The sequence below is a fragment of the Emydura macquarii genome, unplaced genomic scaffold, assembly GCF_026122565.2.
Source record: "Emydura macquarii macquarii isolate MOO-44397 ecotype Brisbane River unplaced genomic scaffold, CSIRO-AGI_Emac_v2 contig_691, whole genome shotgun sequence".
NCBI lineage: Eukaryota > Metazoa > Chordata > Testudines > Chelidae > Emydura > Emydura macquarii.
In genome coordinates, this window is record NW_027130828.1 from 9,606,495 (window position 1) to 9,629,558 (window position 23,064).

The 23,064-nt window shown below is 44.3% G+C and overlaps 1 protein-coding gene across 3 annotated transcripts in view; it reads left to right on the forward strand.

The window, feature by feature from the left end:
• Positions 1-23,064, forward strand: part of RAPGEF1 (Rap guanine nucleotide exchange factor 1) — a 117,798-nt gene that overhangs the window by 50,738 nt on the left and 43,996 nt on the right. For all 3 annotated transcript variants that reach the window (XM_067541916.1, XM_067541914.1, XM_067541915.1), the window contains exons 4-9: positions 2,153-2,309; positions 10,213-10,301; positions 10,712-10,864; positions 13,110-13,233; positions 16,269-16,452; positions 17,083-17,589. In XM_067541916.1, the coding sequence (XP_067398017.1) occupies positions 2,153-2,309; positions 10,213-10,301; positions 10,712-10,864; positions 13,110-13,233; positions 16,269-16,452; positions 17,083-17,589 (1,214 nt within the window). The remainder of the gene's footprint in view (positions 1-2,152; positions 2,310-10,212; positions 10,302-10,711; positions 10,865-13,109; positions 13,234-16,268; positions 16,453-17,082; positions 17,590-23,064) is intronic.

Genomic DNA, 23,064 nt, shown 5'->3' on the forward strand with positions numbered 1-23,064 from the left:
GTCTGGGGCAGAATGAACTTAACTGGAGTTAGAGCAAAACTGAATTTGGCACTTGGTTATTAACTTCCACTAGTCTAGGGGAGGCATCACTCCTGTATGAGAGTACATGGGTCGAACCGCTCCCCTCCTCAATCCTTATTTACATAAATCAGGCACAATAAGGCCTTGTGAAAGAAAAGGACAGCTGGTAGGAATGGACCCAGCCTGTAGAGCACCTATTCTACCTGGCCATTATGAAGGGTCGGGAGAAAATGGATAAAGATCAGAGTGGCAGCTGAGGTAAAGGGAGTATCATTTTAGGCTTAATTTGTAGAGCTACAGAGAGCAATAGCTATTGAAATTGAAATATTGGTCAGGTTTTTGGAGACCCAGAGTTCCTTTGTCCCATGGCCATTAATTCCTGACAAGCACCTGCTTTCATGTAATCAAATAAAGTTCCCTAACTCATGTCAGGTGATCATGTAAAATGTCTGAATACCTTTAGGATAGAAAATGTCATCTTTGTGTAGTCAGTCACTTTCTGATTCATGTCTTCACAGGACATGTGTTGAATGAGTTTACCTTACTGGTGAGATTGAAATACAGAATATGTCTTGGAACACAAATATCCTCTGTGCTGTCCTCTCAACCCCAGCGGTTAGATGAGGAGATCTGGGAGCTGGATGTCAGAATCTAGTCTTTCAGCAGGGAGAGTCCATCCCAATATGGGCTAAGGGGTAGAGTCATGTGGTCTTTTTCACTGAGCAATGGCCTCCTCCTGTAGACAGTGTGTTAGGGGAGGAATCCTAGATGCACGTTCTAGCGAGTTTAGCTCCATTCGGTAAGTGAGGATTTGACAGTCTCATTAAGCAGCATCCTTTCATGCTGTACCAACATATCTTTCTCCTTTTAAGTAGTGGCAAGACACAAAGGGAGATTTTGATGTTCAATCCCACTCAAGAAAAATGTCAGAGGATGGGTCGTTGTGTAAGAAAGCCATCCAATTGCTGTTGAATTCCTTTTTGGCTTCCGGGGAAGCATTTGTATCAAGGAAAAAAAAGAAGTAATTACATCTAGCACAAAGTGGGCTTTTCACTTATTGCCTTCTTAGAAGGAAGTGGATTTAAGATTAATGGTAAAGAAATCAAAGCCTTGGAAAGAGTCAGGGGAGGGACTTATTTAGAACACATCTACTTCTCAGCTAACTTCTCTTGAAACGAGATGGAATACTGACAAACACCATAGCTCTGAAAAATGTACTCTCCATTCTTTGCAGTCCTCTTTTTGAAGTTTTGGAATAGTTCATTACCCAACTAGGGCTTGATCCTGCAAACCTCATTCACTCCAGCAATCTCATTGATGTTTATGGGCTTGATTCTCCTCCCACTGACACTGATGATGAAATCATTGGAGACACGCCAGGAGAATCAGGCCATTAGGAATACTTATGTGAAGCAGGATTGCAGGATCACATCCCTCTGTTGTTCTGATGTATCTTGAAAACATCTTTCCTATTTGTGATGAAGCTTGAAATTAACGTTTGTTAAAAACGACTATTATTTCTTTATTGGAACATCACCAAGTGTCAGCACACCTTGTTTATGAGCTAAATGGACATTTTCAGAGATGGTAGAGCAAAATCTTAAAGTAGTTTTGTTACTGTTTTATTTAGTGTCTTTCTTTTTCCAAGAATAATTTATTTTCTTCAGAACAATGGCTTCAGTGCTGTTCTGCCTTTAAAAAAGCCAAACCTGAAATTCATTCACTCTAGGCATTCAGAACCAAACCGTTGTGCGCACACAATGTTGGAAGAAAACTTTTCATAAGGAAGTGGAATTTAGTTCCACATTTCCAAGGATTAAGAACAGTGAGAAAGTCATTCTCAAAACTATGAAAACATACCTTAATATCATCATTTCAGCTGGTATTCAAGAACCAGTAGTGTGACTGCAACAGAAGTGAAATCCATGTTTTGCGTTGATCCTACATAAACACAAATTCCAGAGGAGGGAAGCAGAAGAAAAACTCAGATAGGGGACAGTAGAATATTTACCTTTCACTAACACAAATTTGTTTAAAAATAACTTGTGGTGATCTGCACTAATTTCTCTGTTAAGATCATTGTGCCACTTTTTCATTTTATCATCTCTTGAACTCATTTTTTTCCCTCCAGTTCTGCCATCTCTTCCTGCCATAGGCGGGTGTACCAGAGTCTGGGTAATCTGATTCACTGGTCTGATCAGGTGATGCTGGAGGGGGTGAACTCAGAAGACAAGGAGATGGTGACCACAGTAAAGAGTGTTATTAGAGCTGTTCTGGATGGAGTCAAGGTAAGAGATGCTAGATACTGCATGCTATACAGAGTATAAGGCATTCATCTTTTTTTTTTAAATTTAGTCAGAGGATAAAGGCAACAGCTTTTAGGAGCATGTAAAACATTAAGATCTTGTTCCTCACATGAATAAATTCTTATCTCTGAAATCTACTACAATGTAAATGAGATTGCTTTACTGATGCATTCCTCAAGGAGCTGCACAAATGGTTAGCACAACAATGCACACTCTTAAGACGCTCACCCTGGCAGTCTGATGGCCTGCCAGTAGCAATAAATCTTTGCTGCATTACACTTTCAGTGTAATTTCAATTTCATTTCCGAATGCAGCTTACAGGTTGGAGTTCACATATTGTCTGTCTAGACAAAGGGTAATGGAAATATTTCCTGTTAATGTTTAGGGAGAATCAAAGATGCCGAACTCCACCTTTTAGCATTAATGGCAAGGTATGAATCAGTAGTTCCTTGTCATTGGGGCGTATGACTGGTGCTAGGCTACTGTCAATTGTTTTGGAGGTTTGGTTTACATAAGCATTTGAAAGTTTACCTGAACTATTTGTATTCTCTTTTTGACCTTCTTCGGACACTCCTTCTCCCATCCCTGCCTGGAAAAGCTACTAACATCCCCCCCAGGAGATTTCAGGGATGCATGTTTCTCCTTACTGTGTCCCAGGCCTTTCCCCATCTTTGTTGATACTGTGCAGCCCAATCACTCTAGCAGCCTCTCTGCTGGGTCCTAGCAGCCTTGAATTAGAAGTTTGCACATGCTGAAGCTTTCCTTAATTGGAGACTTTATGTTCTGGTTCTCTTATCAAAGGCCCAGGGCACTAGCAAAGAGTCTGTCATATGTGGTGGAATTGTATTTTGAAAGACGGGATATCTTAAGTGGAGAAAGAGAATTTAGCCTCTTATGCCAAACTGAATCAGACCTCTAAAGGTCTGTTCAGGGGATCAAGGACTGAGGTACAGTTGGGGTAAATTCTTATTCCAGATGATTCACTTAACCTAACTGTTCTTATTTCCTTAGAAAAGCATATAATAATAGTATGTAGCTCTTATATAGCACTTTTCATGAGTAGATCTCAAAGCACTTTACAAGGAGATCAGTATCATTGATTCCCATTTTGCAGCTGGGGAAACTGAGGCACAGGGAGTGGCAGTAACTTGCCCAGGTCACCCAGCAGGACAGTGGCAGAGCCAGGAATAGAACCCAGGTCTCCTGAATCCCATCCAGTGATCTGCCTATTGGGCCCCTTTGCCATCTTTTTCCTGTACTCAAACCTGGCTTAGTTTCTGTTGCTTGGAACTCTGCAAAAGTGAATCACATCTCTTAGGCTTTGGTCATCACCAGAAGTGTTGGCGTGCTGTTTTAATGCTCTGAGTATCATCTTTGATGTCACACATTTTAGTTATTAAAAATAATCCAATTAGTTCTGAAGGCTTTTAAGGTTATTTATTTGAAACAAAATATTCCCATCATCCAGAGAAGTTGTATTTCCAGGGTTGCTCTGCACAGTGTGCCCCCCTTAAACATGGGCACCAAATAGATGCTAAAATAGGTGTTTGATTCTCAGAATGGGATGGAAGAGGGAAAGGTTGGGTGTTGAACTGTTGGCGCAGAACTGCAGCTGGCGTAAACTGCTGTAGCTCCCTTGACTTCAATGGCACTATGGCAATTTGCACCTCCTGAAGATCTGCCACATGGTATCCAAACAGCCAAACAAATAGGGGATGTAGCAGAACACGGCTGTCACCTTGTTCAGCTCCAGAGTTCTGTGCAGACTTTTGAAGCATAGAAATAGCAATTCAGTTTTAATTTAAACCATTACCTTAAATATCTGGTATCTGTACTCTTGGCTAGAAAGCAGACAGAGTTTCAGTATAAGTGCGTGTAAATGATGTGAAAGTATCTCACTGTGTGGGAAGTGAGGAGTTATTTTAGAAGGGCCAAGCTGACTGTTGTTTCTGGAAGTAGGAAGTGAGACGTGGGATGCTTCTTTACTGCCAGGAGCGATTTCTGTAACGTTAGTAAAATCTCCATCGAATCTCAGTTCCACTTTTTAGTGCTTACTTCCCTTTTCATGCTTAGCATTGTGCATGAGGCAGCATCCAATGAAGTGGGTTTCTGCCCACGAAAGCTTATGCCCCAAAAATTTGTTAATCTTTAAGGTGCCACAGAACTCTCGCTTCTTGTATTGTTATTTGCTCTGTTAATCTCAGGCCTGGTTATTTATAGCAAGGAAATTTCCCTTTTATGATTACATCATTTAAAAAAAAAATCTATCTCATTTTGGAATTTCCAGTTTGCTAAAGTAGCATGGGTTCAGAGATAGCAGTAATTACACATGATTAAAACCGACAGGAGCCTTTTTACAGTTCTGATAAGGAGTAACTTGATGCGCATCTGGCCCAGTTGCTTAACCCTCTGTGTGGTCGACTAAAGACCTGGGAGTGATCCTCAGGCCTCTTGCTTCAGCATTAACAGATGCAGAGGAGGAGGAAAGAAGGGGTATGGAAAACCTGATGGGGTTTGCTAATGTTTTCAAAATTTGGAGCAGCATTGACTGGTTTCAAAGGAAGGCTCTTTAGTGCGGGGCTGGAGGTTTGTAGTAATGAGATGGGATCTAGTGGGATCCTCAGGCTGGATGAATAACTGATTTTTCGGTTTGGTTAGAGTTCCAAAAAATTGGGTTAACATTTCAGTTTGGGTTAAACCAAATCCGAAATTTTTCCGAATTTTTGATGACTTGAAAAATTTTGTCCAGAGCAGGGATTTGAACCTTGGTCTCCCAAATTTCAGGTGACTGTCCTAATCACTTGCCTAAAGGTTAAAAGGGGTAACAGCAGTGGCAGCGTGATCGCCATCTTGTTGTCCTCCTTCTTTTCTGGCCATTTTGTGACTTCCTGAAACTATTTTGGTCAAGTTTGTAAATAGTTTCTGGTCGACCAAAACAGTGTTTTTCTTTGAATAATCAGTCTGAAAAATGTCATCCAGCTCTGTTCAGGTATAGGACTTGGAGGGACTGGGAAATAACAGAGCGACGGAATTACGGGCTACTCCAAAGTGTTGTCCCTCTTACGCCATATCGGTGCATGTAATGAGAGGTATTTAATTTCCACCATAATGGTCTGAAATATTCTTAGAAGTGCTTTAAAATCCCAATTTAGATTATTTTGCCCTGATATTATCTCTGAATTCCCATATGTCAGAGGGGCATCTCTTGTTATAAAGCAGTGAAAAAGGAAAAGTGGCTGAACACATCAACTTTCAACATCCAGACATTATCAGCATTATGGCAGTGGTTGCCAGTGACGCAAACCATATTATCATTCAACTCGAGTTGGTTAGGTTTGTTAAACATAGTGGAGCAGGGAAAAAGAGAAAATTCACCAGCAGTCCTACCTTCACTGTTCCAAGAGCCTCTCAGGCATATTTTGGCTTCTGGTTTAACTACCAGTCATTTCATTTAGTTTTCTTTTCTACATTATGTGGCATCATTGATTCGTGGCTCATGAATGCCTGATAATCTGATAAAGGGCCTGATCCAAAGCCCATTGAAATCTGTTGGAGTCTTTCCAGTGATTTCGTCAGCCATTGGATCTGGTCCAGAATTCACAAAGGCAGCAATCCAGTGAGTCACTGCTCAGTCTTGATCGTAACTTGGTACATGAAATGCCAGCTGCAGCACAGTCCCTGTGCAGCTCTATGCTAGTAGGAGTAATGGATGTGATGATGTCACTGCATGGTTCCCAAAAATCCTGGAATTTGGGGATTGAAAATCCTGTTGGGATCCCAGTTTCCAAAATCCCATGATTACTTTTCCTCTTGCTTCTGTACAAATGTTGAAGGGAACTGCCATGCTAAAGTGAAAAGGGAGTTCCTTCTAGATTTCTCTCATTATAATCTCCACTGCTCTGGGTGTAGCATGCACTCAGCACAGAAATAAGTTTTAGCTAATATGTTTTTAATTCTGTTCCTCCTTTGTAAGATTCCCTCTCGCACTGCAGGTTTGTGATACTTTTCTGGGGTGTCCCAGAATGACACTTTCTTAAGTGAACCAAGAAGTGCCAGCAGGATTTCAGAGCCTGAGGGGAATCAGTTCTTTTAAAAGGTTCATTAAAACTTGTGCTATGTGCCCCCACTCAGCAGAAGGAACTTTCAGCAGAGAAATCTGAGATTTACTCAGTGTTCGCAGTTTTGCAGTTCCTCTTTAGCAGAGGTTGTTATAGTTTATAGTTACATAGTGTCTCCAGTGTATATCAGCACAGTGTAATTTATGGATACAGTCATAAGCCCTGATGCTCTGTTGCCACCCGCTTCAAATTAATAACACTTTGACAGACGTGGCCTGCCCTGGGTAAGGGCAGGGCCTGTCGGAGAAGGGGTTAACTGTGGCCAGAGTGGTTTCCTTAATCCTGGACTTCGTCTTCCATCCTTGCCAGACATGAGCCTGAACTCTGCTCACTGCAGAGATTCTTCATCCATCTCCCAGCTAGGAGCAGCTTTGTAGCACCAGCCATATCAGACATGCATGCCAGATCTGCTCCTGCATCCTGTTTCATTCAGCATCTGTGGGCTCTCCAGGGATGACATCTCTAAACTGGGGGTTTTGCTCTGCTCTTGACAGGTGTCCAGCTTTGCACAAGGTAGATTGGTTTTGAGCACAAACCAGATCGAGCATGTAAACATAACCCCCAAACAGCAAGGGGCACGTCGTCGTCTTGTCAGAATGGGCTGCAGCTCTGCATTCATTGCATGTACAGCGCATTGCTTTTTATTCCTCTTGTTGAGCACGTGTTGTCCCTTGGAAGTCTAGATTTCGTAGAGTCACTTGAAATGACTCTTTTCCTCAGTAGGAGGATGGTGATGGCATTGTAATCATGTTTACTCATATTCAGTGAAGCACTGACAGTTATTTCCTAACTCTCAGATTTGGATGTGCAGATGTTGAACTTCAAGTTGCTTTAAAAAAATTAGTTCTCTGCAGCTTCCTTTGGATAACGTGCAGGGGAGCCAACATGGTCCGACAGCACTGCTAGTTATCTAGTCTGATTGGATCAGGGCACGTGTTTCTGAGCAACAGATCTATTTGTCTGCCTCAAACCTCCATGAAATGTGCATTCCACTATAATGACATTGTTGGAGCATGAGTGATTGTTGTTGTTGACTGCTGGCAGACTTGTAGTTCAGGATTATCATGCCCTTATCTCTTTATCCACAGTCTTATCTGTTATAGCCAGATAGACAGTACAAAAGTTCTCTATATGATCCTGAAACTTCTTCGCTCACTACAGTATTAAGGGAGGCAGACCTTTTAAAAAATTTAACTGCAAATTTAACACAGAAAGCTGAAGGGAATTCTATGGAAAACTAAATAATACTTTTTGATATTTACATGTCTATATATTATTTATAAAACTAACAATTTAATTCTTTTATTGGCTGACCAAAGCGAGGTTCAACACTGTTACCCACACGCTAAGGCACCTCACCTTTTCCCAGTCCGTAGGGCTCCAGATGTAACCCAGTTAATTTAGGCACCCCCACCCTTTCCCAGGCCGGTGGGGCTCTGTAGGAAAGGCACCTACCCGTACCCAATTCACGCTCTAGGGATCAGGGTCGCCCGTACCCAATTCGTAGGGCTCAGGGTAAAATTAACCTGATTAATTTAAGTACCTAGACCTTTTCCCAATTCAAAGGGCTCCAGGTGTATTCTACTGTGGGTTTGCAGGACCTATTACCAGTGAGAGAGCCTTGCACAATAATATCCTTAACCTCTATCTAGTAACAATTACTAAACATAATACACATGCTTTTGTGTGTGTGTGTGTGTGTGTGTGTGTGTATGTGTGTGTGTGTGTGAGAGAGAGAGAGAGAGAGAGAGAGAGAGACATAATTCAATGCTATGCTCACCAATCCTGATCAGGCAGGTGGACTTTCCCGGTTGGCCAGGTAAGGTCAGTCTCATCTGGATTCTGGTTGCTGCATGTCACAGTCGTGCAGAGGATTCTAGCAGCTCTGATCTTGGGCTGTGTCTTGAAGTTGGATTCTTCTTCCTCTTCATCCTCCAGTCTCTCTCTTGCACCCCAGTTTGAACTTGAGTCCTGCTTAGCTATACCTTAACCAACCATTTTACTAAAATATTACGAAATAATTCTTTAACCAATCCTAACATATTGCGAAATAATTCTTTAACCAGTCTTACCCAACCACCTTAATTGATTTAAATATTGCACACTTAGTTATGCAACAGTCAGAAACAGTCAAAGAACCAGACAGAAATCATTCAGATAAACAATAGAGAAGTGGGTACCATAAAAATAAAACAATAGGAAGTGTAGATTTTACAACCACAACTGTAAAAAAGTGATTCCTTGCCAGACAGAGTGCTGTCAAACAAAGTTTTCTTTAAACATCTTAAGATCTGTTTCTTAGTCTGGTTGTGGTAGATACGTTGTCTTGATGTATTTTCAGGAATGTGAAGATGTGACTATATGCTTCTTACGTTATGGCTGCTGTCTCTCCTAATATGGCTGCTACTGCTTAGCCAAAAAAACAAGGCCTCAGACCTTACAACTCAACTTTATTCATAGGGCACATTGTTATTTGACAGCTTACTTGCATTTCAGATAAAATTAAGAACATGGCTTACTGAACACCTGTATTTGAAGGCTGGATAAGTCACTAGTGTTAGCAAGGTTGCCTGATAGTCTTATCTCAATGGAGTTATTGACTCATCTCCTTTGAGGTACTTTAAGCCAATATCCAAAGTCTGATTCAGAAAGCTTAGGAAGAAGGCTACGTTATTTCCCACTAAATAGAGTTCTTTAATGTTTCCTTCACTATATATGAACAGATTGCTCCTTCTGAGTTAAGCTCTTTTTTTTTTTGGTGTTGATTCATTAAGTCCAAGGCCAAAAGGAAGCATTGTGATCATCTAGTAGAAAAAGGATCAAGAATTTCCCCAAAATAATTACTAGAGCACGTCTTTTAGAAAAAGTCCAATCTTGATTTAAAAATCCTCTGGGATGGAAGATAGAGGGCATTGTGCATAGTGCATTCCTCAAAGCCCATGTACCACTTTAAGCTTCGCTATTCTAAAAGTCCAACACCCATAAACAGGTGGCCCAATTTGGGCATCTCTACTGGAGATATTGTCTAAGACCTCCCGTTACTAGTGAGCCCTTTTGATATGTCTGGCTTTTGGAGGCGGTAGAGTGGCTCATTTTCCTCTGGCATGGGATGAAATGGACATCTGGGCTTTTTGGCTCAACTTCTTATTTTAGATGTGTTTTCATTTGCAACTGGAAATTTACATCCATGCATAAATCCATGGTAAGAAGATGCATGTTCCACTGTCATGCTTCTCCATGGCACTGTGGTCTCCAGTGTTGATGGGGTGAATGATGTTGCTAAGAAAGCCCATTCCAAGTGAAAAGATGAGTAAAAGCAGGAGGTGGTGAAGATAGCATACCCAGACCCAGAGGCCCACTAGCAACTCTGGTTGGGAAGGGTCGCAGCAGTTAAGAGAAAGCTGTCTGTTTAGAAACTAGGTCCAGAAGGTCCTTGCTAGGTCCCGCTGCTGAGTGGTGAAAGCCATTGCGAATTCCTACGTTTTACAAATTAGCAAGGTAAGTAAACACAAAAACAGACTTAGGCCTCACAGACTGTATTTTGTTAATTTCTTTGGTGCACTACCCTTTCTTTTAACCTTGTTTATAATATTTCGTAGTCCATATCATATTTCAGACTCCTGCTAGAATTACAATATGGTGAAGATTTGGTGCTATGACACCTTGCTACAGGTTGCTTCCTGAGAGGAGTGAAAGATCACTCTTACTGTGCTACGTTTTAGCAAAGGTCCATGGTAGTTATCTTTTGCTATTTTTTCTTTACATAGGAGCTGGTCCGACTCAAAATAGAGAAGCAGGAACATCCGTCTCCCACAAGCCCAGTTAAACCCAGTTTACCAGCATGTAAATCTGACAGGTGGGTCACTGACAAATGCTTGATTAGGGCCTTTATATATAAACAAACGCACATATCTTGATGTCTGTGTGTGGATTTCGTTCTTGTTCCTGGTAGCTGAATAGTTTAGGGCCATGATCTGGCACCCTTCCTCACTCAGGGAAGCACCATGCTCCTCAGGAGTCCTATTGATTACAGTAGTGCTACTTGAAGAGTAAGGTGCTACTCAGTGTGAGGAAGGATGCTAAAATCTGACACCAAGAAGTCACTTGGCTACTGCAGTTGCATGTTACATTGTGGATACATCTGGAGTTTTGCTTCGAGATGGCTTCTTTGCCTTTCACTGGTATGTCTTTTAAATATGTATTTTAAAGCATATGAATAAATTGCGTGCAGACAGCATTCTACAAATTGTGCTTTACATTTTGCAGCCCCTCAGAGCTTCCTCTGACAGACAGAGAGATGGAGATTCTCAACAAAACACCTAGTATCACTCAGTCTGCTGAGATACTGACCGACTCCATGGACGAAGAGATTGCCCCTCCCAAGCCCCCTTTACCTTGCATTCGCGTGGCAGAAAACAGGTAACCCTGATATGCTGTTTGCCTCTTGTGTACCAGTCACTCCCATCACTTGTCACTACTGTATATGACCTTATTACATTAGCCCTTCCCAATGTAACTTATACATTATATATATATTCTGTTGATTATAGATGTTCCGTTGTTGTAAATACAGCCCTTGTCATTGTAAACTCTTTCTCCGCTGTGTTGCATCTCCTACCCTCCAGGATGAATTCTCTTGAATAACATTGAATCCCTGTAAAAATGCCTCTCCCTTCCTTCAGGACAGGAAGGATTTTAAAAATCCAGGATTGTAGCAGCAAATAGTGACCCTGCTTTGTTTCATAGGGCTCGGATTTGTTAAAGATTGATTTGGGTATAAATTGTTATTTAAAGAGGCTTTGCGAGACCAATGCTGTTTTGCGTTTAATGAGACAGACCTTATTGCCCCTCTAGGCATGTTCTAGCAGGCTCCTGTGGGAGATTGGACAGTGCATAATGAGACATGATTCAGGTCTAGGGCAGGACTAGATGTCAGGAGTCCTAACACAAGAAACAAACCACAAATGGAGTATTGCCTATTGGCAGAACAGCAGTCTGAGAGTCAGGATTCCTGGGATCAATTTCCAACTCTTCCAACTCTTGGCTTGTTGTCTGATTCAAGTGATTCCCTGTGCTTGTTTGTGCCTTTCTTTCCCCAGGTGTAATTTTTGGGTAACACTTCCTTTTGAAAGCACTTTGAGATCCTTGGATGAGAGGATGCACTATATAAGTGCAAAGCATTCTTATTTAAAAGTGCATGAATGTCTTCGAGGACAACATTTTCCTGTGCTATTTTAGTTATATGCATATGGGGCTTGATCAATTTCCATTGAAACCAAAGGCAGTCTTTCTGTTCATTTCAATGGGCATTTTAGCAGCCCATAATCTGCATGAAGGTGTTATAGAAGTATTCTGAAAATATCATGGGTAAACTACATAACCATTACAAAAATATTGGAGATGATTGGAACTTAGGCTATGGCTACACTGACGACGGCAAAGTCGCCGCCGTCAGATTGACTTCTCTGGATCGACTGAGCGGTCAGTGAAGACCCGCTCAGTTGATCCAGAAATCAACATATTAAGATCACCTTCTCAAGTGGCATAGCGCTGCATCGATGGGAACACAGTTCCCATCAGCTCAGTGCAGTGAAGACAGTGCGCAGAAGAGAAACAGAGAAGTCGACGGGAGTTACATAAGTTTTTTGCGTAACTCCGGTCGACTGCCGCCGAATCTCCGAGGTAAGTGTAGACAAGCCCTTAGCAAATGCTAGTCTGAGATCTCATGAAAAGAAAGATTTGATTTGCAGGGCATATTTTAAGAGGTTCAGCAGGAAATGCATGTTTACTGGCACTGGAAAGGAATGTTGGTGGCAGAAGAACACAAGGCAGAAAAAGATTTTGGGTAGACTGTGTTATCCTGGGTGGATCAAAAGGGCTGTTCATCCACAAACAGATTAGCAGAGGATCATACAGAACAGGCTACTCTGCTTGCAAACTTTGAGTAATGGAGATCCCACATAAGAGGAATCTGCCTACAGTTAGTTGTGCATTTTTCAGCATGTTAAGAAACTGGTGAAAGGGATTAAAATTGTGTGAAAAAGTCATTTTAAACTGTGGTGTCCTCACCTTTTCTAAATAGTAACCATAAAAATGTTTCTGTACTCTATTCTGAGAAAGAGGGGGAAAACCCTACGCTTCAGCTGTGTGCATGTTACAGGTTTTACCCTTATAGCACTGATGCTAGTTGGTGGTGTGAAAATGTACCTTGTGGTTATTTTGAAACATGCAGGGTCTTCTGCTATTGAGATCTGCGGTTGGCAGTGACGATTACATTTCTGGGTAGTTTCTGAATTCTAACGGACTGTATGAAAAGTCCTGGCATATTCCAGAAAGAGAACGGGTACGTGTTCATTGGCACCAGGCAGCTTGAGCATTGCCAGGCTTATCTGTGGTATTAGAAGCAACGTCTGAATGTACAGAGAGATCCGTCCCATTTACTGCGATAAAACGCCCGGCCGTATCCTAGTGCCAAAATATAGGCCCTTCCAGTACAGGAGGTGGGAGAGTGTGGATGACCATCTGTTGAGGAATGGTGCATAAATTGGTCAAGAATCCCTAAAGTGCTGAGGCGGATAGAAACCTGTTCTCTGGCTCCTACTGCCTCAACGCAACCGTCTGATAATGAAGTATTTGAAGTATCTGTGCTTTTTTTGTCTTGCAGCCCTCCTCCAGCATTGCCCCCTAAAAAAAGGCAATCAGCACCTTCCCCTACCAGAGTGGCAGTAGTGGCACCTATGAGTCGCGCCACCAGTGGGTCTAGTTTACCTATTGGAATCAACAGACAGGTAATGGCATAACCCCTTTAAAAGCCGTTGGAACCATGTTCTGGGCTGTGATTATGGAAGCTGAAAGAAGCATTACTGTCTTCATTCGTGCAGCTCCCAGCTCACCCTCTCTCGCCAAATAACTCTTGTTTTAAAGAACTGTTCTGCAATGGACACATTTTCCTTTGAGAGGAGATTCAGCTACTGTGGTAAAGTCAGGTCGGATGGTTACAAAAGGGTATTTGAGGGCAGGTATATGAGCCCTAGAATGTTAAAGACCCTTTTCCCTGCAGGCAGGGGCGAGGTTACTGAAGATCAATTAGAGGCACCTGGGCCCAATTAAAGGCTACTCCAGGCCTCTAAAACCCTGCCTCTGCTAGAAAAGCCGGGGGGGGGGGGGGGGGGGAGAGAGAGAGAGAGAGAAGCTGCCAGAAGGCTTGTGGCAGGAGGAGAACAGACTTCCCCAGTTTAGGAGATAGCACTTCTCCCCAGACGGGAAAAGCCCAGGCACCAGCTCCGGGGGGGAGGGCTGCTATGGCTCTGACCCCCAGGGCAATACCACCACATCTACAGCCCCACTGAAGGGGCCAGAGAAAGGTACTTCCCCGAGGTCTGGGTGGTATAGACTGACTGACTGACTCACACATACACCCCTGTGGAGGGATGTTCCACAGGCCCAAACCAACACCCACCCTGAACACTCTAACGGAGAGGTGCTGAAGAGAAAAGCAGAGGACTCCTCCAGGGCGGGGCAGATTTACCTCAGGCTGTCCCACCAGAGGAGAAAGCCATTATCCAGCAAGACTGAGGGGGGTGCTTTGCCACGCATGGTGTTGGGGAGGGATTGTTCACAAGTGCAGAGAACCACCCTGCGGTAAGGTAAATCAACCCCAAAATGGACAACGTAGTAAATCCCTGGTGCAGGCTACAGCGGCCCAGCAAGAGGTGACTTGGGTTCAGATGGCCGCCCAGCAAGAGTCGATGCGGCTTCAGCAAGAGACGAATCAGCTGTTGATAAGCCAGGCAGCCCAGGACCGAGCCACCCTGCAGGAGGCAAGTGAGCCAACTTGAAGCGCTGACCGCCTGACCCATGGCCCTGATGGGGTGCGTCCCCTGAGGGCCAACAGTTACCTACAAAAGATGACGATGGAGGACGATGTGAAGGCATACCTGCTCAGTTTTGAACGAACAGGCCCTGAGGGAGGCCTGGCCCCAGGATCAGTGGGCCAGCGTCCTCGCCCTTTCCTGTGTGGGGAGGCCAGAAAGTTTACTATGACCTGGCAGCTGAGGCTGCCTCCGATTACCCCCAGTTGAAGGTGGAGATCTTGTGGCTGTTGTCACCCTGGACCTCCCAAGGGTACAGAGGTTCCACGAATGGAAGTAGTGGGATGGCCGAGCACTGAGGTCCCAGCTCTTCGACCTGATCCACAAAATGCAAGGCCAAGACTTCCCGGGGTTTGGGTGCCTACTCCCGGTGGGAGAGTCAGAAATGAGTAGTGACCTGAGATCAGTATTCAGGTCCCTCTAGATGGCTCTCCCCCAGTCTTCTCCGAATTTGCCCAGGACCTGTTCCCTGCCACTGGGAAATCACAGAAGACTCAGCGAGAAAGGAGAGTGGACAAAAGACTGGGAACCAGAATCCTGACCTAGAACCGAAAGGCTGCGCTCATCGGAAGGCAGCCTCGTCCAGCTGATGGGGAGACAACTCGGACCATTGACGAGCTGGAAGCTGGACCTAGTCCTGCTGGGACCAACCCAAGTGAAGAAAAAAGCAGAGGACTCATCCAGAGTGGGGGCAGATTTACCCCAGGCTCATCCTACCAGAGGAGACAGACCTTATCCGGCAAGTCTGAAGGGGGTGTTTTGCCACACTACCTAAAACTGCATACAATAATGTGCACCCGTTTATTTTTTTTTTAAGACTTCTGTTCCATTTAAATAGTAAATTGCTACAAATTCTGTTGCTCTGAGCAATGATGGACTTCAGGGATCCAAAAGAACAAGCATGCCTGTCCATAAAAGAACACAGCATGCAGAATGACTGGCTGAACGTAAAGACCTAAGTTTCTGTGTGTGACATGGTTCATATAGCACATTGGAGAGTTCAGAACTTCATATGCAGGCACTTGCATCTTAAAATAGCAGTTAACCTAAAGAAACTGACTTGAGCAGTCCACTGACTTGTAGTGGGTAAAATAGCATGAGTCGGATAGGAATTTAAGGAAATGATGGAACTACAGGAGTTGTTCGCTTTCCCTCAACCATTATTTGTCATTGATACAGTGCTATAAATGCATGTGCTGATTTACAGAACTAAGGGCTTGTCCTCACTGCAGAGTTAACTTGATTTATAACTCGAGTCCTATCCACGCATGCTTTTAACTCAAGTTGGCTGGTCCATCAGGGGGTACAGGCTACTGCTCAGCTTAGCACAACTTGTCAGCCGTTGACATGACCGCTCTGTGCTGCTAATCCAGTCATGCTGTGCTGCTCAAGTGTTATTTCTCAGGGTAACCGCTCTCACGTGAGCTGGACTAGTTCAAGAGGAGTGACTTGAGTGAAGATAACTTGAATTAAAGGTGGTGAAGATGTAGCCATAGACACGCAAAGCTGACGGTCTAAAGAGCTATAATCTAACTCCTGCTTTTCCCCACACACGTGCACATGCCTTAGCCAACCAGATACTTGGCAAACCCCCAGTTGTTTAATGGAGACTCTCCAGTCCTGGAACATCTTGACAAGCAGTCAACAGGTTACTTTTTTAGTGAAGGGCTTAGCCTTCTCTTCGACAGCACCTGATGTCCGTTCCCGTGTCTCAGTACATGCTGTCTGAAATGCCGGCTGCGCGTTTGGATCAGTTGCTTCCTTTCTGTTCCACCCCTCCCCAAATAAACATATCTTGGGAGCCTGAGCAGGTCCTTTCTAAGTGGGGTGCACTGGGTCTCACGGGCTATCTCCTCCCTCCTTTCTGCACACAGCCAGTGGGTGCCTGTTCTCTTGGCCTTTCTCCTGTTCACTGACAAACTGCTGAGAGTGTCTCTTGGTTTCTGTCCAAGGATTTTGATGCTGACTGTTACGCACAGAGGAGGCTGTCAGGCGGCAGCCACTCCTATGGAGGGGAATCACCTCGCCTGTCGCCATGCAGTAGCATGGGCAAGCTCAGCAAGTCTGACGAGCAGCTCTCCTCGCTGGACCGGGACAGTGGGCAGTGCTCCCGCAACACAAGCTGTGAAACATTAGGTAAGGAGATGATCTCTTTAGAGCCTCTGGGGAGTTCCGAGTTGCTCTGCTGTTGTATCTTTTCAGAGCCGTGATGCAGAATTATAATAGGGCCCTGCCTGTCTAGCTGCTGGTGGTGGATCTGAGGTAAATTGTATTCTGTTGGGACAAGGAGAGACATGAAGTGGGTTAGTTCAGAAGCCTTTCAGCTATCGAAGTCTGAGTTGAGACTCAGTTTGGGTCACAAGCTAAAATGCATGTTGGTTTCAACCCCATTTGTGCACATCAGGAGAAACAGGCAATTCCACTAGGTTAAAGCTGTTTTATTTTCTAACTGCGAAGGAGATGCAACAATGAAGAGTAACAAATAAAGTGCACTCACTAGAGCAGCAATATCCCTCTAATGATGCGCCTGTTGAATTATTGTTACTAATCACTGATTACTAAAAGTATGCTGGGCTCTTTCCAGAAGGTGTAGAAAAACGGTCTCTGCTGCAAAGAGCTTGCACTCTAAATTGAAGAGATGGTATCACGTGACTGACAGCAGGGCTGGGTTGGGATACAGAAGAACAAGGATCACATATAGACAGTAATGCAGTAACTCGGTTTTGCCATGAATAATGGTGTTCTTATCCTCTTTGTTGTACACAGATCACTATGATCCGGACTATGAATTCCTGCAACAGGACCTCTCTAATGCTGACCAGATACCTCAGCAAGTGCCAAGTATCCTCAGCCCATTGCCAGAGTCCTTGGGTGAATGTGGCTCCCCATTTCATGGACCCGTTTTCCAGCTCCCACAGGGCAGCTCCCCCCAGCCGCAGTACTGCAGCCCGTTGACAGCAACACAGTCTACAGAGACTCCTCCAGCTTTGCCAGAGAAGAAGAGGAGGAGTGCAGCCTCTCAGACTTTGGATAACACGGGCTGCAGGGTCTCATATGAGAGGCACCCCTCACAATATGATAACATCTCAGAGGATGATATGCAGAACCCAGGAGCTCTCTCGTCAATACCTTTCACACCATTTGCTGCTGTCTTGCCCTTCCAGCAGGGGAATTCATCAGTACCGGTTGAATTTATTACTGAGTTTGCTGCTCATGACTCTACGGGTGACCCAGAGAAACCACCCCCTCTGCCAGAGAAGAAGAACAAACACAGTAAGCAAGTGCCTGCATTGCTTTTTCTTTCTTTCCCTTCCTCAAATTCTTCACATGCCCAGTGTCCTACAGGTGTTATTGTCCCTATTCCCTTAGAGCCAAGTGTCACAATGGTCAGCCTAAAAGATATGGGTTGGCAGCGCCAATCTTTATCCAGTAAGAGCCAGATTTTTTAAGATACTTCAGAAGCCAGTCTGCATCTTTAAGCACCTGTGCCTAGGCACCTAACTCCTATTGAAATCTAGGACTATAGCTATGCCTACCATTGAAATACTATAGCAGCACAGCTGTGCCGCTGCCTTGGTTTAAGTGTAGACACTCACGTCAGTGACAGGAGGGGTTTTTCCATCGCTGAAGTTAATCCATCTCCCCGAAAGGCGCTAGTTAGATCAACAGAAGAATTCTCCCCGTCAACCTACCATTGTCCACACCAGGGTTTAGCTTAACTACATCTCTTAGAGGGTGTGGATTTTTCACACCCTTAGGAGACATAGCTATGTCGATGTAACTTTTCAGTGTGGACCAGCCCTAGGAGTGAAAGGCTCTAGCTATGTCTACACAACAGAGCCTAGGCTGGCATAGCCGCCTTGTGTAGACACTGCCTACACCAACGGAAGGATTTGTTCTGCCACTGTGGGAAAACTGTCTATTGAACCCGTTAGCTATGTCGATAGTAGCATTCTTCTGTCAGGGTAGCTGTGTCTACACTGGGGGTTTTGTCAGCATAGCTGTGTCTGTTAGGGGATGTGGGTTTTTTCACACCCCTGACCAACATAGCTATGCCAATGTAAGTTCTAATTGTAGACCAAGACTTATACAATACTTCAACCCCAAGAAAGCCAAAGAACAAGTTATCATTTGAAGCCTGGAGCACTATGACTGCCGTTAAGGATGGTTTCCTCCTTTCTCCATCCCAGTCTCGAGCCAGAGTGGCCCTGCCTTTTGCATCACCCCTATTTTATTCCTACGGTATCACCTCAAAGTTGTTATAGCAACTTTCTCACCATAGAGGAGGACTGGCCTGTCTCCAGGAGTCCAGAGAGGGGGGTTCTTTCTTGGTCCTTCTCCCCTATTACGGCTGAACACTGCCATCCCAGCAGTTCAGCATCCTGACTGTGATCGCCTGCGTGGCAGCACAAGACTAGCCGGTTATGATGGTGTCCAGTGCTGCCATTTTGCCATGGTCTACTGTCTCCAGTTTAAGCATAAGAAGGTGCATTGTTAAAATGTGCACTGTCTGAATGCCAGGCCTCCCCATCATAAACCAAACTCCCAGCTCCTTAAGCAGTGGCTCTGAGGACTAGCGATCATGACCTTATTCTGATTACCTTAATGTTCACTAAACAGTAGATCCCTTGCTTGGAACATGGGACCTCATTGAAACGGAGCAGCTATACTGATTCATCAGGGAATTAACTGAGCTCTGGAATGTGTGATGAGATCCAGCGAGTGCCGTGTTCAGCCACTGGCAGACTTTACAACTCTTCATTGAAATAGATTGTGCGCACTGTCTGATCAGTCAGCGTTTGGATCAGCCATGTTGTGTAATATGACTCGCAGCCCAGCCCAAGAGCAGATTTGAAAAATGTCAAGCTGGCCTTCTGACCCGGGTTTCCAGTTAGTGGTCTTTTCCTTGGGAGTAGGTTGGGTTTTGAAACTTGCCTGGCTTGCTTGGCTGGTCACTGTTATATCAAACCTAAGCCAGTTCCTTTCTTACATTGACCATGTTTCAAAAAAAAAAAAAAGAAAAAAAAAAGTTCACCATCACAAAGCAGCATTTCCATTGGTAAGGACAGTGCCCAAGTGGTCCAGGCCACACTTGCCACCAGTACTGTTTGCCCTCTGAGAGCAGAGCTTGACGCGGGCCCAGTCCTGAGAGGATGGTCTATTGCAGTAGTTTAGTACGCTGCCCCCATATATAATATGTGATACAGACCATAGCATATATCTGCCTCTTGTGAGCAAGGAAAGGCAAATGTTTAAAGGTACCTAGAGCGAACAGCAGGGAGCTACAGTGCTGGCTTGTTAGGTAACACAAAGGAAATACGGGCTCGTACATTGCTTAGAGTCAGTAACTCAAGCCATCCTAAATGACTGTGTGCAGTACTCTCTGAATTGGTGCCGATCCTCATTGCTGGTCACAGGATCAGGCACCCAGCTCATCTCTACACATTGTCTCTTCTTTTCAGGAAGGGCTGGACTGAAGCCCAGGTTCAGACCCTGCAACCTGGTGTGTGGAGAGAGACTCAATTCTCTGTGGGCTCTTAGGTGGCTTTACTTGGGAGATGAATGAATGGAGGGGCTTGGGCTCAAGATGATTTGGTAACCCCATTGGTAGTGAAAAGAATGGTGTAAGCCATTTGCCTGGCTCTCTAAGCCCCCTCTTCATTCTTTTCTGTCTCTGGTGAGGCTCTTCATGAACTCAAGGAGAGTTACTAAAAACAATTTAAAAAGTTATCTTCTTCTTTACTGCCTATGTACACTTCTAACAAGGCCTGCAAATGAGTTTTCTTTGATGTTTAGCTGGGCATTTAGAGTAGTTAGCAAAAGGCTCTGGAGCATTGATTAGATTGTATTGTTAGGGAGGGAGATGATGTTATCCAGCATGTAGTTTGTCCCCTTGGTTTGATAAGACATCCTTGCCGCAGTATTTGGGGTGTAACCTGACTTCATACATTGCAGCAGATGTCTTAATTGTATTCGTATGACGTTGACAGATTGCTGTATATAGTCTCTACCATGCATGAAAGCACATTACAGGTCTGTGGTTGTTAGCTTTATCTTATTTTTGTACATAACACATTTCTGTAAAATGTTGCTAGAAAAAGGTCATATGGTAGCACCACCACTCCCTTCCTGGCCTACACGCTGTGTCTTATGATGAACCTGATGCGCACAGATATCCTGGTGTAATTACATATGTTGAGAGACATTGCTTACATATCCGTACAATATGTGTGTGGCACACTCCTGGGGTACTGACAATATAGACATCTGTTAAAAAGATCTAGAGCTGTCACAGATGTGACTTCATTATGGTCTCACTGTTCTGTATCATCTTCTGACAGTCGATTTATGTTATAGTAAAGACATGGTGGGTTTTTTATTAATAACGTATAGCAAGTCCTGTCTAAATTAACCATATGTGATACTGTGAGCTGTGCCCAGAGAGACGTCAGACAGCAGCCTCCTGTCTAGCCCGGACATGGGAAGAGATCTGCCTTCCAGTCTGGCCTGAATTATAATTTACATAGTGCTGTGAGAATACATGTTATCGTGCTAGTGGTGAACTGTCCCAGGCTACTACTATTAAGAGCTAGCAATGTGCTCATTGTGTACAAGGCACAAATATAGAACAGTTTCAGCCACAAAGAGCTCATGATCTAAAATAACAGGATCCTGCCCCCAAACAGCAAATAATGTGGGTCTGAGTGATTAGTTCATGTTTCTCTCTGTCTTCACCACTTTTGTTTCCCCCTGTCAGTGGGAAGTAAGGGTAGCATGGTACTCCCTGAGCAGCCGGTATCTGATTGCTGTAGCTAAGCTGAGGACAGTTGCTGGTCTTATCCAGGATAATATAAACTATTTGAAAAGCAGGAGCCATCCCCAGAGGTAGTGGCAAAGGCTAGGGTAACCCAAAGAGATTTAATTCCTTTGAGAGTGACTGTATTCTATGCTGAGTAGATAGGCGATTTCCGCTCGAAGCAGAAAGTCAGAGTACCACCGCCCAATCTTGGTACTGGTGTGGTGATACCAGCCACAGCCCGGCTTTTTGAGCGTTTTCTCTCTAGATGTTGAGTTGACGTAAACTGGGCATTTTGGAACGTTCTGGAGAGAGGCTTCAAATTGTGTCTCTCACTCCTCCCTCCTCTCTGGGGGTGCTCCCTCGGACTTTGTCATCACATCTCTGCTGTTCATCAAGGAGGCTACAGCCCCCTTCTACCCTTCAGTGTATGGAATAAACTGCAGGGTGTGCAGCCTGCTCTGAGCCAGTGATGTCATTTCCCCATCTGTTTTTGAATGTCTGCCTCATTAAAAACTGCAGCACAGAGGGGAGGGCAGGAGATGGGTGGGAGCCTATGCAAAGAGCAATCTCAGGAATGTTTCCATTTTCTCAACCTTCTGCTACAGATTAGAGGCCTTTACAGAGCCAGTGTGCCCCTTTAGTTTGTGTTCTGTCCCTCCCGTCCCTCCCCGCAACACTGGATTCAGGAATTGTATTTCGCTATTTCCTACAGTTTTTCCTTAACCTAAAACTGTAGATGAAGTCAGAGCAGAAGCAGAGACACTCTCACCTTCCTTGCGTGGGTTCTAACAAGTGGGGCAGTACTGCCATGGCAATGGGAAGCATTAGTGCATAAAGAGCTGAGATAAAAGAGCTCTTCATTATTCCCTTACAGATTAAGTTAAGGCTGCCAACTGCATTCAGACACTCTGCCTTGAGTTAAGGCATGGATTGTAATTTAATTTTCCCCAAGAAGCTAATATGTCACCTTTTTCACCGACACTTCTCATTACTGCTGTAATGTAGCCTTTAAACCCAGTACAGCCTTTGGTACTGTCTGGTGACTTCAGCTCAGTGTGCTAAATGCAGCACATTAAATGGTTTTGTAGCTGAATCCTTGTTAAGGCTTAGTGTGAACATGCCAATGTTGGCTACGTAACATTGGGCTCACCAAGGCCGGGCTCTGACTCGTTGGCTTCTCTCCCATCCTAGAATGTGTCCTCCTTTCTCAGCCTCTTGGCCTCCTCTTTTCCTGCCAGGAGAGGCACAGTCGGGGATAGGTGTTCTATACAGTTGCATCATAAGCTGGAATTTTTGGATGTCTATGGCTGCACGGTGTACTTAGTGTACATTTTGCTGTACATACATGTTGAATGGAGTAGCTAGACCTGCTGAGACTTGCTGATATTTGGAAACATTTGTTCTTGTATCAGTTTTGTGTGAACATTCTACCGTAAGTCGCCTTCATAGGGCAGTGATTTAAGATAAGAGGGACTTGGTGGGTCAGTGCATTAATCCCCTTACTTTTCACCTTTAGAGAGTTACCTTCAAATACAAGTGACATCACTAGTGAAGTAGATTTGGTGGTCTCAGCCATAACCCTAATGATCCTTTGCCCACACCAGCAAAAAGACAAACATATACACACAGACACACACACAATTTGGTGCACTGATCGCTTCTGGCTTTAGGAAAGATGAAGTCTGAAAGAGCAGAGGGTTGTGAGGCACTTTGGTAGAGCTGTGTTGGGAGCCCAGGGTGGGTACTGAGAGTCAGGATTGAGGAGCAAAGGCAGAGCTGTGCGGGATTTGAAGGGCTGCTGAGTGTGATGAACATTGGCAGAACCATGTGGGGCCCGAAGACTGGAATAGTAGCAGATGTTGCCACTCAAGACTGAGGTGCATCAGCAGAATTGTGCTACGCTGGGTTTTGGCTGCCAGAGTTCCTGTTTATTTATTTAGAGAGGGATG